This window comes from Ceratotherium simum, chromosome 12 (assembly GCF_057802395.1).
Source record: "Ceratotherium simum simum isolate JZ-2026a chromosome 12, ASM5780239v1, whole genome shotgun sequence".
Lineage (NCBI taxonomy): Eukaryota > Metazoa > Chordata > Mammalia > Perissodactyla > Rhinocerotidae > Ceratotherium > Ceratotherium simum.
In genome coordinates this window covers 31,064,602-31,080,385 of record NC_141911.1, presented here as the reverse complement: position 1 = coordinate 31,080,385, position 15,784 = coordinate 31,064,602, and the positions used below count along the sequence as shown (strand labels likewise).

Sequence of the window (15,784 nt, the reverse complement as noted above, 5' to 3'; positions counted from 1 at the left end):
AAAGAATTTCTGTCTGGTCTTTGTTTGGTCTAAAAAGTTATTTTATTGTTTCATTGAGCTTTTCTAACATTACTGGGGTTTACAGAATTCCTCCCCCGGGGCTCGCTGCCCTCTCTCTGTCCGTCCGAGGCTTTCTCCCTTCCTCTGGCTGGTGTCCTGATTTGTGGAGGTTACTTCCTTCTCCTTCTGGAATCAGCCTCCATATTCGAGCTGCGCTACACTATTTCACTCTGTCTATGATTTTAAGTCAGCTTGGTATGGCTTGAAGGGTATTTAATAATCTCTCAGGGAACCCTGACATTAAGGTGAGAAAAAAACTAGTTTTCTGGCAGAGTGAAACTAGGAGGACTTTCCTCCAGGAATCAAAACATACTTTTTCTTTTTGGTGCTTTTAAAAAATATTTTAAATTTAAAAGTCAGTCTCAGTTGTACTAATCAAACTGCAAGTGCTCAACAGCCACACGTGGCTAGTGGCTACCTTATTGGACAGTGAAGATATGGAACATTTCCATCATTGCAGAAAGGCCTATTGGACGTCTTGTTTTAGATAATGTCTATTTCTTTCTCTGCTCTTTTTTGTTTTCTCTTTTTACAATGGTTATAAATTACTTTTATAATCAACATAACAATGGAATTATTTACACCTTGGGGGAAGCTTCCTTGCTTTCAAAATAAATTTAGACTGAAGGAAATCCATATCATGATTTATTTTATCTAAAAAAGTACGCATCATAAATGGTGTTCTATACTGATGTTATCTTTTTCTTTTTTAAGGAAGAGCTTCTCTGAAATTTCTTCATTCTAACTATCTAAAACACTGAATCATTCAGTTATTCACCAGGTCCTTTGCTTCAGAGTCACATCGAGAACATCTATTCAACCAGAAGTGGAAAAGGAAATTACTTATTTGGCAATTAGTCTTTGGCTATATTCCTTTTAGATTTATGTGCACTGAGGAATGGTCTATGGGGGAGGGGAAATGGTGGTAGAGCCATGTTTTACATATTTTAGGAGGTTTGTCAAACATCACATACTAATATCAGAGGCTACAATATTGGAGGCCCTCACGCTAGGCTGCAGATATTGATTGATCTATCTATCTATCAATATCCATCTATGTATTTCTCCTTATTTATTTTGGCCATGCACAGATCTGGCCCACCTGAGAGTTTGACTTCTTAAAAATTAATTTCCTTATTTAAAAATCTGGAAAATTTTTAAGAATATGGATCTTTCTTCTCTTAAAATATCAGATCTGACAATCCTGGATCTAGATTTTTGCAGAGCAGCTCAGTGGAATCTGAGAAGCAGCCTCCTCCTTCAGAAAAGGCACATACTTTTGTGCTTTCCAAGGTGTTGTGGCCTCCCTACTCCCTATTGTCTCCCACAGCCTAGCCTGCTGGTGTATTTGTGTCAGTGGCCCTTCCCATGCAGCATCTGAATTTGAGTCAGCTCTCTATTTGAAGAGCAGTCAGCACATATTCTTAGATGTGGAATTGCCTGAGGAACTAAATGATGTGACACAAGAGAAATCAGGCAGCAATAATCCTGTTCTGTCTCAATTTGAATTAATCAATATTTCACCACCACTTCTACAAATTTCTATCAGTGTCTTGATAGGGTTTATTGGAATTCACCAGAGTGGTTCATTGTTACTATAGCACACAGTATATGCACATTAAAAGATATCAATTAGATCTTAATGCACAAAAATGTCATGAGTTAATTGTCAAAACTATCCTTGATAATATGACATACAATGAAGCAACTTTAATTTTAATAGATCAGTTTCTCATTCAATTCTGTACTTTATTGGAAGACAATCAAAGAGGTCATTTAATCTTACTGGGGTTGCTGAGTAGATGTCTGTGAAACCAGGTGAATCTTCTAAGACACATGTTTATAAGGGAGTAAGATAAATATTGGTATATGACTGCTAAGATGCTTTCAAAAGGCAGTTCTGAAAGAGGCAAAAATGTTGGGGCAACCAATGTCAGTGAAAACAGCTGAATCTTCCAAAGCAATTACTCTGAAGGACAGCACTCATCTGTCTTCCTGTATATTTGTTTTTGTGGTGGTTGTTTCACGCCTCTCCTACTCTTCTAAAGTTACAACTTCTTGGTACATAATTCATTCTTCACTGTTGCAAATATATTAAGGAGCATGGAACCTGTTGCATAAAACACATGTGAACAAGGAATATTTTCCTAAGGTAAAAAATACCTACAAAAATATTTTAAGTGGAACTGTGTAGAATATCTTGGATATTCCAGCTCTGTTTACTTTTGTTTCTTGGTAATTGAAAAGCCCAAGCTGCCTTGCTTTATAATTAATTTCTCTGTTCCTGTGGGCATAAATCTACATTACCCAGAAGATCAGTTTCAGGTTAGGCTGTGTAAAGATGCCTTACATATGCAATACTATTAAGATGTGGGCAAGCCCTGGGAGGATTGAAAATCCAATCTTCTTTAGGGGTGGCCTTAACTATTTTTGGAGAGAGTATTTTTTTGAGTAGTTTAACATTTTTTTACATTTCAGAGAAATTCCAAGGGAACCAGTATGACCATCCTCACTTCAGAAATGAAGAGACTGACACACAGAGGGAAAGTAACCCCAACACAGGGTAATTAAGAAGGACTTGGGTTTCCAGTTTCAGGCTTTTGTTTCCTAACTTCGTAGGCTCTGCTGTCCCCTCTAAAAATGAACAAGGGAAAGAGAGACTGGCTGTAAACTTCTAGAAGGAATGTCTCTGAATAAAGAGTTTCTGGGAGGAACCTCGAGGCAATAGACCCCTCATGCAGCTTTGCGAACTGACTTCGCAGTCCTAGTTTTGCTCGGATCCACTAACTCAGCCTGGCGGGCTCAAGGCGTTAGCGGAGGGCATCGCCACGAGGAGACAGGTGAGAGGCACGAGTGGCTTGGGTCATGATCAAAGAGCGCAGCATCACGAAGTCAGCTAACCGGAGAAAGCGAGATTGCGTTTCACGTGTGACCCACTGTTTTCTTCCTATTCTAGCTTTTGCTCGGAGCCAGAGCGCACCCCCACGCAGGCTACCGGCTTTTGAATCTGAATCCACACTACCCAACTTGTAAACTGTCAGCAGACACCTGTTAAGGAAATTGCTGATCGTGGGCAACAAGGATCTGAATTCGCTTTACCTTCCTGTTGGAGCGCAGAGACCGCCAGTCAGAAGAGCAGCAGTGCCCTGCGCTCCAGTCCTGGGCGAGGGCGCCCAGGGTTTGTCCTCGGCGCAATTGTGGGGCACTTTTCCGTGGTTCTGCGCGGGTCCAGCTCCCCAGGTCTGCTCTTACAAGCGAAGAAAGGAAGCAACTCCTGGTTGAGAGTTGTGGAATTTTCTCAGCCCCGCCAAAGCGCGGGGTTTCTGCCTCCCAGGTCCGCCTCCCGCCAGCTCGAGGTCTCCTCTTGCCAACCGTGCCGGGAACCGCAGCCACCTCGCCAGCAGCTGGGTCTGTCCGCCCCCCGTTCGCGCTCGCCAGCGCCTTTCCCTGGAAGATTGGGTGAACTCCTGCCCGAATCCAGGGGATCTGTCCTCGCCGGGCCATCTCGCGGAACTGAGGAGCGGAGAGCAAAGGGAGGGGTTCGTGGAAGAAAAAGGAGGGAGGAGTGGTGCAAACGCCCAGAGCATCAAACTTGAGGGTCGCCCTGAGGGGTGAAAGTAGCAGTGGCAAGTGGTGGTGGGGACCCGCGAGGGGGCGCCGCTCTGAGTAGGGTCCTGCTGCGCGGGCTTCCAAGCCCAGGAGGCAGAAGAGAGACCGTGGACGCTGTCCACTGCTCTCTCGCCGCAGAAACTTCTCATCTAGCCTTCTCCACTGCGGGACCATTGCCCCCCACCCTCTGCACCTGTTTCTTTGTCTTCGAGGGAGGGGTTTGCCTCCCTCTCCATCCCCAGCCCCCGCCTCAGAGCCTCCCATCCTCACCCGCTCGCCCCGGGTGCTCTGTGCCGCGCAGCGCGGTGCCCCAGCGCGCTCGGCCGCAGGGGTCGGCGGCACAGCCTCCTAGCGCCAGCCTCCCGGCGGCTGCGACTGCCGGACCCCCGCCGCGCTCTCCTGCTCCTCTGCGCGGCGCTGGCTGTGCGGCACCGTCCGAGCGGACTGCACTGGACTTGCCTTTGGGGAGCTTCCGGTGCCTTCTCTGGCTCGGCGAGCTAGATAACCATCGCACTCACGGGCTGCACCCGTCTTGCTTCCACGTCTCAGCAGAAACGCGAGGGCCGGGTAAGTTTAAGTTCTAACCTGACTCACTAAAAGAATACCCCAAAGGAAGCGCTCGGGTCCTATGAAGAGGGCATGGAGGGCGGGGGTGGGGGGGGGCGGATGGGGTCCTCATGAGTGTAGGGACTTTTTTTCCTTAGGCTGAAGGTGGGAGTTGGGGGTGGTACTATCCCATTTTGCACTTTCGCTAGAATTTTCCTTTTCTACTGAAGATTCTTGACTATTTCTTTGACGCTTCGTAGAGAGAGGCCATTATCTTTCCAGCATAGCATGTTATTACTGTTCCTGCCTCTTCTTTAAAAGTCAAACAGCTGTCTAAAGCAGAAGGTTATATTGGATTCTCCAAAGTTATTCATGAATAGACACAGTTATATAAGCGTTCGCTGGTTTTCCACTCGAAAGGCTCACCCACTGGTGGGAGCATATGGTGGACGAGAAGAAGACAGAAGTAAAAGCTTTAAGACCTTTTGCAACAGGGACACATCAGTTAAACTTAATGACATGAAATAGACAATGCTGTTTTCAAAGGAAGTCCAGAAGCTCAAATATTTGGAAGAGAGACATTCCCAAAGCCTTTGGTGAATATTTTCCACTTTCTGCTTATTAGGCAGTCATGTCTTGTATGTAACATTCTTAGACATCCACTCCCCCCAGGACTAACAAGTGTAGGGCGTGTGGCATGCTTTCTGGGATTTTTTTCCCCTGGGAAAAATTCCTGGAAGGTTTTGTGATTGATAAGATGTTAAGTATTACTAAGTCCAACCTGTGACAATAAGAGTACTGTTGCAAAAAGCCCCACAAATTTAAATATATAGTTAAAGCATAATGTGGTTTCCCACTCAGATAATTTGAAGTTCTTTGAATCTCTGAAAAAAATCCCTGAAGCCATTTTCCTAATTTACAAAGAAATGTTTCTATAACAGAGTCTTTAAAGATTTACTTGTTCAAGAAAACTGTACCATTCACAGTTCTCCTTAGATTTCTTGACCTGTGTGAATGCCTTATTTTGTCTTATTTCAAGGAAAAGGTTTTTCCCTTGTCTACTTATCTTTTAATTTTTGTGCTTTTGAGTTTTTAATCTGATGACTCTCTCCATGTCCTCTCTTTTCCTCTTCCACTTTTCCAGAAGTGCATTAATAAAATGATACGTTCTCTGGGTAACGCTCTGACCTGGCTGAGGCCAGTAGTGTGCTTGAGAACAGCTATTAGTGTCCATATGCTAATAGCCTGTAGATCAATAACCATTCCTGCAGAGAAGCTTTAAGTAAAGAGGCTTTGAAATAAAGAAAAAGGGACTGAAAAAAAAAGCAAAATAAGTTAATAAATCAAATATACTCCTAATATCCTTTTATCTCAGGCTTACTCTCAATTTAGTTTGCCGCAAACCTCAAACTCAGACCTCTTTGAATCTTGTTAATTCTGTTAATGACTTATCAGGATTGGCTGTGCTCTGTAAAGTCACTTTCTGGGTCTAAGGGAGATAGAATGGCCTATCAAATACACACTCCAAGGTTTGAAAGGTTAGTTTCCATTTTCTGTGATTACTAAAGAATGGAGGCAAATGCAAAACAGGACCTGGGCTCTTTGGAACATTCTATTTGAAATTTATGCAGAGAGAACTTGAATATATCAATAAGCAAATATAGGAGTATGTGGAAATCTCTTCTCTGTAGTAAGACTCCTATTAGGATGTGTGCGTGTGTGTGTGTGTGTGTGTGTGCGTGTTAAGCCCTTGAGACAGAAAGTTCCCTCATGGTGTATCCTGACTGACAATTTTTAATATTCTAATCAAGGATTGATTTAAAAAGGATCTTGGGACAACTTTATTATAGAGGTGGTTACCTAAGAACAAGAAATAAGCGCAAGATATCATATCAGAGCAAGGAATTCTGTACAAGAGATTATCTTCAGTAAAGGAAAGGATCAAAATTGTTTCTTTGTATTTTGCTGACCTTAATTATTCAGTAAAATTGTGCTTTCCTTTAGCTTCATGTTTTCTTTGCCAAAAGATTGAGTGCCTTTAATGTGTTAGATTACGTGCTAAGGATTAAACAATGGATGGGAAAGATCCAATTTCTGTCCTCAGAGAGATTGCTGGGGTGGGGTGGCTGAGGGAAACTGTTGCAATACGGCAGGTGGAACTTCAGCGCCAGAAGTGAGCACAGGTTTTTAGGGTAACTGAGGGGCCTCCCGGTTCAGAACAGGGAGGGCAGAGAGGCGTGAGAAAGGCTGGTGTGTTGCTGGAATTGGGAGTAGTTTAGTCTGACAGAAGCGTGGATATATATTGGGATGTCAGGAGACGTGAAGCCAGAGAGGTAGGCAGGGGTGAGTTCAAGAAAAGCTTTGAATGTCATACCATGGAGTTGGGATTTTCTTCTTTATGTCAGTGTTATCTACCTGGGCGTGCAGAACCTACAGTGGGAGAGCAAATTAATGAAAGAAACAGATCATGCAAAGCACAATTTACTCAGGAATGTAAAAGAGAAGGAATTAAATGCAGAGAATTGGTTACACAAGTGATGGAAGCCAAACAGGGGATGTAGAGGCCACCCAGGGGTTAGGAAGAGCAAGGAGTCATTACTACCTCCAGCTAGAGGGACACAGGGAAGAGGCAGTGTGAGGGAAGACCAGGGACCAGGGCCATCCACTGGAAACAGAATCGCTGTGGGTCAACCCTGTGGGAACCAGAACCATAGGGGTGCTGCTGAGGCCCTGCCGGGAGGAGAGAGGGATGGAGAGGAATGCAATGGCTTCTCTCTGCCTCCTGCCCTCTAATTACCTGCCACTGCTTCCCATTGGCCAAACCCAACCAGCATTCTGATGATTTAGGAGCCTGAAAATACAATCTGCAAGAGTCAGCCCTCCAAGGGAAGGGTGAGGAACGGAACTGGGGGCACACAGGCCCAGCCAGGCATTGTCTGTCTGCTGAATAAATATGACTCACCTACCAATGTAGGTAGATGCTATTATGATTCATAAAAAACAAATTCATTTAAAAGTGGTTCTGAATTAATGGCGGCAGCCTTTTGTCATTATGAATATATTCAAAAGGTACTACCGCTGTGACGGTGGGCTCTGGATGTTTTTATAGACTTGAAAAAGGAACTTTATATTAAAAACCAATACATTATATTGCTTTAAGCAGTCTGGAGACATTGGGGAAATGATCACATTTGAATTTCAGAAAGACTGTTTTAATGTCAGAGTAGGCTCTGTCTAGTAAAATCTAAGAGCCTTAGAGTAGAGGCTCTATGCTGTTGTCTTTTCCCCCAGCACAAATCCTGTTCCTGACATAGGTTTTTAAGTGCTTGCTGAATGCATGTTTGAATAAGTGTAAGCACCACAAGGGTGGAGCTGTGCCTGGCATTTAGTAGATGCTCAATAGTGAGTGGATGAATGCATGAATGAAAGAAAGCAGAAGAAGAGGAAGGGAGATAATTAGAAGAGTATTTGAGTAATTATGGCAAGAAATTGACAAGGACAAAACTAATGTGGCAGAAATGATAAGAGGACGGTTGGGAGAGATATGTAAGAGACAGTCTGAGGGTTTTCTTAAGTGTAGGGGCTAAAAAAGATGAAAAAGTCTAGAATGGTTACCTGCTTTTTAATAAGGTGGCTTAATCAATGGGAATAGCATTGACTGAAGTAGAGCATTCAGAAGAAAAAGTCTAGGGGGGGCCAATTGGGGAAGAAAAGTGTTAAAACTTTTATGTTTTGGGATTAGAGAGATGTAGTTCAGATTTGGACATATTTTTCATATAGTACCTGCATAGGATTCTACTGTATATCAGGTAGGAAGTTATTTCAGAGCATCCAAAAAGGCAACTGTTTTACATAGGCTACCTATTTTTAAACTAACTCCTAGACTAGAATAAATATCTATGAAACAGAATCTGCTCTTAAATATTTTATATACTCCTCAAGTGCAGGCACCAGGCAAAGGGTTTTAATATTTGTCTCTTTTTTGTGCAATTTGTTGCTATATTTATAAATTTAAAGCAGTCAAAATATTGAAAGAAACTTTTTTATCTACCTTAAAATTAATTTGATGAATTTATAACAGTTATAAAATTAATTGATAAAGTTTCTAATATTCATCCCACTTAAAATGGATTGAATCAATTTGGTAGCATTGACATTGGAATTACATCTATACTATAGGAATTACATTTTATCATCGTAATATACATTTCAAGGACCTGATTTAATTCATCCAGATTTGTCAATAGACTTAAGAAAAGGTCTGCTTTATTTAATTGTTATACTGTGTGCAATTTTAGGGATCAGAGAACAGGTATTTTGAACCCCAACCAAAGTGAAACCAGTCTATTTGTGACACTCATTTGCCTCACCCTCATGTTTTCCTTATTCCATATTTGTTCGTTTTTTTTATTGTAGATTCCTGTGCTAGTTGCTGAAGATGGGTCCAATAGGCGCAGAGGCTGATGAGAATCAGACAGTGGAAGAAATGAATGTGGAGCAGAATGACCCAGGGCAAACCACTCCTAGAGGTGAGCTGGGCCCTGACCCTCAGCCAGAGCTTATAGACAGCACCAAGCTGATTGAGGTACAGATTGTCCTCATATTGGCCTATTGCTCCATCATCTTGCTTGGGGTGATTGGCAACTCTTTGGTGATCCATGTGGTGATCAAATTCAAGAGCATGCGCACAGTAACCAACTTTTTCATTGCCAATCTGGCCGTGGCAGATCTTCTGGTGAACACCCTGTGCTTGCCATTCACTCTGACCTATACCTTAATGGGAGAGTGGAAAATGGGTCCTGTCCTATGTCACCTGGTGCCCTATGCCCAGGGCCTGGCAGTACAAGTGTCCACAATCACCTTGACAGTAATTGCCCTGGACCGGCATCGTTGCATTGTCTACCATCTGGACAGCAAGATCTCCAAACGAATCAGCTTCCTGATTATTGGCTTGGCCTGGGGCATCAGTGCTCTGCTAGCAAGCCCCCTGGCCATCTTCCGGGAGTATTCAATGATTGAGATCAATCCTGACTTTGAGATTGTCGCGTGTACTGAGAAGTGGCCTGGTGAGGAGAAGAACATCTATGGCACTGTCTATAGTCTTTCCTCCTTATTAATCTTGTATGTTTTGCCTCTGGGAATCATATCTTTTTCCTACACTCGTATCTGGAGTAAACTTAGGAACCATGTCAGCCCTGGAGCTGCTAATGACCACTACCATCAGCGAAGGCAAAAAACCACCAAAATGTTAGTGTGTGTGGTGGTGGTGTTTGCGGTCAGCTGGTTGCCTCTCCATGCGTTCCAACTTGCTGTTGACATTGACAACAATGTCCTGAACCTGAAGGAGTACAAACTCATCTTCACCATATTCCATATCATCGCCATGTGCTCCACCTTTGCCAACCCCCTTCTCTACGGCTGGATGAACAGCAACTACAGAAAGGCTTTCCTCTCAGCCTTCCGCTGTGAGCAGAGGTTGGACGCCATTCACTCTGAGGTGTCTGTGACATTCAAGGCTACGAAGAACCTGGAAGTCAAAAAGAACAATGGCCCCAATGACTCTTTCACAGAGGCTACCAATGTCTAAGGAAGCTGGAGTGTGAAAATGTACAGATGAATTCTGACCAGAGCTGTAAATCTGGTTGAGCCGGGCTTACAGGTGCATCCTGATTTCCCATTTTAAGGAAGAAAAAAGAGCGTCTGAATGGAAGCATCTGCAGTGTAAATTCATGGAAAACTGGTTGGCAGAGCCTAGGTAAAAACACTCATCTTCAAAGATAGGTGAACAAAACAGTTTGCTTGCTGTTGGTAGGTTGCTTGAATGGTGAATTAATGAGTAAAAGCAGAGAGAAATGCTTTTGACTATTTCCCAGAGTGAAGGAAATCTGAACAAGGCACTGGCATTATCAGCATTGCTCAAAGGTGGTGGGTAAATAAGTTGTCCTTCAAATCACATTAGGGTGTAGATTGGGGATGATATGTAATTCACTGCTCCCCCTTCATCTGGTAAAAAGATACCAAACACCAATTTCCCTAGGGAGCCACAAGCTCTCCTTTGTTGTATTTTGGTTTTGTGTTATTCTTCCTATAGACTAAATCCATCAGGGAATACTGATGATAAATGTTACCAACTATTTGAATGACTTCAAGGAAATAAAACTGAAATTTGCTATATAATTCATATTTTTACAAATGACGGGGAAATCCTTAACATTCAGTTAGCCAACTGTTCTTAAAACCAAATGCACAGTTAGTGAAAAGTTTCTTCAATTCAGAGTGGAAGGCTGAAACTCTCAGAATTATAGAAATGTAAAGGGTCATTTAACTTCTCATTTCAAGTTGTCTTTGCCTTATGTAGATACCATATAGATAACAAAGAAGCATACAACATAATACTTTAATTATTGCTGAGTGTTATAACTTTTTGAACATGTATTATTCCTATGCTGGAGCTGAGTTTGTCTTCACTAAAAAATTAAATCAGATTAGAAAATAATTTTCATGGCCTTTTGTAACATTTTGTGTTTATTTGTAAGCAATTTTTGCACAGGTACATAGCTCTAGTGTGTTTACAGAACACTGTAGTGTTATCTTTTGAAACCCATTCATAATTAATAAAACCATATAATTTCATCAAAATGGAACCCATCTAGTAAGAAATATTAAAAACACTGCACTCATTCCACCTTGCAAATGTTCTATTTGGCCCAATTTCGATGTAAATTGTCCTCTTCTCAAAATAATTAGCTGTATTTTTTGGATAACTTATGAATATATACATAATAAAATTGTATATGTAAATATTGGAACATAGATTCTGTAGTATTTTTCTTTTAATGATTTTATGAATATAATTTTTATTCCAATATAACCAATCAAAGATGTTTAAAACCCTATTATATTCCTGAAGAATAATTGAGATGTTAAAATAGTTATACTTCTTTGGATGCTGTTAAAGAAGTTCATTGCAATCATATTTTTGTAAGTATGACTGAATTTGTGAATAGATTCCTTAAATTTTAAATGAATTCAATACAAGTATTATATTTAATTATGAACATTAACTTTATGAACTGGAAAGTTTCGTTTTATAGATATATGTAAAATTGATACTATGGCTCTTAATTACTTTCATGCTAGAAATAAAAGGCGGGTCTTGAAGTGCACTGCACTTTTGGAGTACTGAAAAAGAATGAAAATAGAAGTTAGGTTAGGTGGAAGACCAATTAAGGAGTAAGTAAAAATAATGTACCTCTGTAATGTATCATTTAATTGAAGAATTCATTTTTCTGTTGGACTTTACATAACTGTCCGAGAAGCAGCTTTTTGTCTTTTAAATAGCAGTTACTTTGCTTAAGATGCTAATAAGTAATTGTGGTTAAAGGCTTTTTTTTGTTCCTCTTGGAGAATTCTTACACTGTAGGAAATATGTACACTACTGTATCACCTGTTGTAGTAGTAAATTATTAAAATCCAATTAATCCAATTAATATATATGATCTACTTATTTCTGTTAACTCATTAATAAAATATCTTTTTATGTAGTGATTTTATCTGTTGAAATAAAAAGAATTTGGGAAATTAGAGAAATTGAGTGATATTTTATATGAGAGTTCCTGTTCAAGATGAGATAGGAAGCCTTTGATGCAACTAAAAAAAGGAAAATAATGGTGGCCTCTAGATCGTTAGTCTATCTCTCTTTCCATTCTATACATGAACTTGAGTCAATGGATCTACTCATATGCCTGCAATTATAATCCATGTTCTGACAATGCCTGAATATTTATTTTCAGACCAGACCTTTCTTCTGAACTCCAAACCTGTATCTCTGTCAGCTGATTTGGCATGTCCACATGGGTGTCTCACCAGCAGATCAAATCCAATATGTCTTATAGAAAGCCTGCCATTTTATTTTATTTATTTATTTTTTTTTGTGAGGAAGATCAGCCCTGAGCTAACATCCGAGCTAATCCTTCTCTTTTTGCTGAGGAAGACCGGCTCTGAGCTAACATCTATTGCCAATCCTCCTCCTCTTTTTTTCCCCCAAAGCCCCAGTAGATAGTTGTATGTCGCAGTTGCACATCCTTCTAGTTGCTGTATGTGGGACGCGGCCCCAGCATGGCCAGAGAAGTGGCGCATCGGTGCGCGCCCAGGATCCGAACCCGGGCCGCCAGCAGCAGAGCGTGCGCACCTAACCGCTAAGCCACGGGGCCGGCCCAAGCCTGCCATTTTGATCCACACCTCACCCCACCTCCACGTTGTTTTTCTGTCTTTCCTGTCCCAATCATGGCACTGCTATCCACCCAGTTCCCAAAAGCCTTACACTTTGGAGTCACCCTTGACTCTTCTGTCTCTTTATAACACATGGCCAGTTAATTCCCACATTTTGTTGTAATTCCTAGATGTTTCTTGATTGATTCACTTTTCTCCATCCCTGTGGTCCCCACCATAGTTCAGGCTGTGATTATCTCCCTAGACCCCTATTATCTCTCATCTGGTTTAATGTAGTGCTTCCTAATTGGTCTCTCTATATCTAGTCATCTTCCCATCTAATCCAACTTTTACCCATCAGCCAGAGTGATTTTTCAAAAACTCAAATCTTATCAAATCACTCTTCTGATGAAAACTCTTCAATGTCTTCTTATTAGTCTTATGATAAATTCAAAATCTTTTTATGACTTGGAAGACTATTTAGTACCTGGCTCTACCTATATGTTTTATCCCTTGCAAAATCTCTCTCCCTCCAATCTTTGCCACTAGATTTTAAGCGTATGAGGGCAAGGGCCAGGAGCTGTTTTAATCACTGTGGTAGCACAGGTACTTGCAGTTCCTGGCACCGAGTTAGTGCTCAATAAATACCCATCAAAGAAACTGAGTTAATGAGTCAAGTAAATATTAAAGCCAATTGGAAGACAGATCTGTAAGGTTGTAAACTATAAATTTTTCCCACTTTTATCATACAACTTGTAGGAAAGTAAGGTTTTAGCTCTATAGGAGTCCAGTAAATATGCATATTTGTTCAGTATTAAATTGGTTTTGTTTTTTGAAGGCCATTAAAGATATACATTTGCATAATTGGAAAGGGCTCTATGCATAGACTCCATTTAGGGCTCACTCAAAATTATCTAGAACCTTGTATGAAGGAAACATGGAGGAGCCAAGGAAGTGTATTAGTCATGATTCAGATAGCTGAAGAGAAGCCATTCTAGTTACTTCTAGCAAGAAGTCATTTAATACAGGAAATTCAAATCTTGCAAAACCACTGGAGGAACTGGAGAATTGAAAGCTGGGAAAAGCCTCCATTGGCACTGAGGAAACTAGGAAGTGCGAAATTGCAGGAAACCACTACTAAGGCCTACAGCACCAAAGTGGGTGATGCACGGGAAAAAGCACAGATTTATCTGTTAAAATCCTGTTGCCTACAGCTAAGCCCATGCTCCTGTCCATCCCTGCCATAGACTCAGCGCCTTTTGCTTTTCTTCTCCTGTCCAAAATTCGTGTGAGTATCTCTCATTTGTGGAATATAACTCAGGCCTTGCTGGCAGGGTTTTGGGGAAATGTAGTTTTTAGGTTTCCAGCCCCTAAGTTACAGGGGAGAGCGTGGAAGGGAGCATCTGGTGCTTAATTGCTATCAGGCAATCTGGAAATCTTAATAATTGCCCAAATGGTGTAGTTTCTAATTTCACACTCATCCTCTCCTTCTCAGTACCCCTTTGGGTTCTTCAGAGTTGCAACGATGCAGGTTGATTGTATTTTTTTTTTCCTTTTTCTGTTATCAAGGCTAGTGTGTTAAAGATAGTCTTTAAAACTGCCACACATTAGTACAGGTGGACTGAGGAGTAAAGTAGAAGTAAAGACCGTTTTTTTCCTATGGCAGGTTGACTGCAATGGAGGAAGAAAGAATTACATTAAGACTTAAACAATGATCTAAAAACCATGGAAGAATATAAATTCTTGGTTAGTATCCTAGGATGAGTCAAGGAAATGATGCCTCAGGGAGAAAATGGTCTTTAAAATTTTCAAGTTTATAAGAGATGAAATGTTAATATATATGGTTGCAAAACACAAAGACTTTACTTTTGCTTAAGAAAACAGAGAACATAAAGAAACAACACAAAGGTAGTGGAGAATGCAAATCTCTCATGATTATATCTCATGATATTAAAGGTAACAATTTTATTAAACAAAGGGTTTCTAAGGATTGATTTGTGAGGATTTATAAGAGACACCTGTCTGTTAGACCATTGACCTCTTTCTGCTTTGGTACACTACCCAGGTATCCACAGATTTTGCAAATTCTACTGTGCATGGAGGAAGTTATAGGAAAGATATACTGTGGGTTATGACAATTCACATGTTATCTGTAACTCCAACTCTTTCTTAATTCATCAATGTGTAACTGAACGGAAGTAAATAAAAATGACTAACTTTGAATCTCCTCTCCTCTATAAACAAGTCACTACCAAGTTGCAACACTTTGACAAATTACTTGCAAAACACCACATATTATGATAAGGCAGGTGTTATCACATTAAAATTAAAAAGTGCTGTATTATCTTCACAAGAAATAAATTAAAAAATAACAAGTGAGTTTTAATTTTTTTTGCCCTTCTCATAGGAAAGTAACACATATTCTAAAAAAAGAAAATGAATGTATGTGTATATGCACACACACACAGATGCACACATATTTAATAACAAACAAAAAAAATCTCCCTGATATGCACTAACATTCAATATCGTACATTGTCTGTGTATAAAACAGTCAACCATGTAAAAGTGGTTCTTAGCCTTTTTCCCCATGACATACCGTTCCCAGCACATCCCTATAGAAGTAACTATCACTGGGATCTGGGCAGGGCAGGGTGAAGAGGGAAGGGGAATGCACTCTGGAATGTGAACAAAAACAATTTGAATATACGCAATTTATAAAAGCTCCTGGGTGAGTGTACCCTATTTTTCCCAACCAGTTGATAATTGAAGAAGACACTTATCAAACTGGTGCTCATCATTTTGAACACCAACATATTTAAAAATGATTAATATCATCTGTTATGATAGAATAAGCTATGATCAGCCTCTAAGGACACATAGACCTAGTGAGTAATCATTCCTGTTCTCTGAGAGAAGCAAATCGGAATCTTGTTTCGAGAATGCAATTGAGAAGGGAGAGAAAGTGGATTTGAGGGACATATTTAGGGTCAGGACTGCTGAGTGCACTGTGTATATTAAGTTGGAGCCAAATACCATCAGTAAAAATAGATCTACAATAATGTCTGGATCCCACCAGACTTGACCATATTGAGGGATGTAACAACAGGATCTAGGGGAACAGAGATAATGCAATTTTAGATTCACTGAAGTAATAAGAAAAGTTTGACACGAAGGATTTCTTCTGACTCTTTCTTCCAGGAAAAATAATTTATTGGAAATTAAAACTTCCTACTTACTACAGAGACAACTTCATTTAAACAATTGCCTCAGTAGTTTTTGTCAAAGGCACAAAAGCCTCAGAAATGGACAGATACAGTATACTTAGTAGCTTGTGGCCTCAAAAGCTCCACAGGAG

At 40.6% G+C, this 15,784-nt stretch overlaps 1 protein-coding gene across 1 annotated transcript; it reads left to right on the top strand.

The window, feature by feature from the left end:
• The first annotated feature begins 8,653 nt into the window (after positions 1–8,653).
• On the top strand, positions 8,654–10,232 carry NPY2R (neuropeptide Y receptor Y2). The gene has a single exon (XM_014780178.2). It carries the CDS (start codon positions 8,654–8,656, stop codon positions 9,800–9,802), a length of 1,149 nt encoding a protein of 382 aa, XP_014635664.1. The 3' UTR covers positions 9,803–10,232.
• The last annotated feature ends 5,552 nt before the right edge of the window (positions 10,233–15,784 follow it).

What these genes read in the sequence shown, in the direction of transcription:
- NPY2R (XM_014780178.2), top strand. Translation starts at nt 8,654, where the DNA reads ATGGGTCCAATAGGCGCAGAGGCTGATGAGAATCAGACAGTGGAAGAA.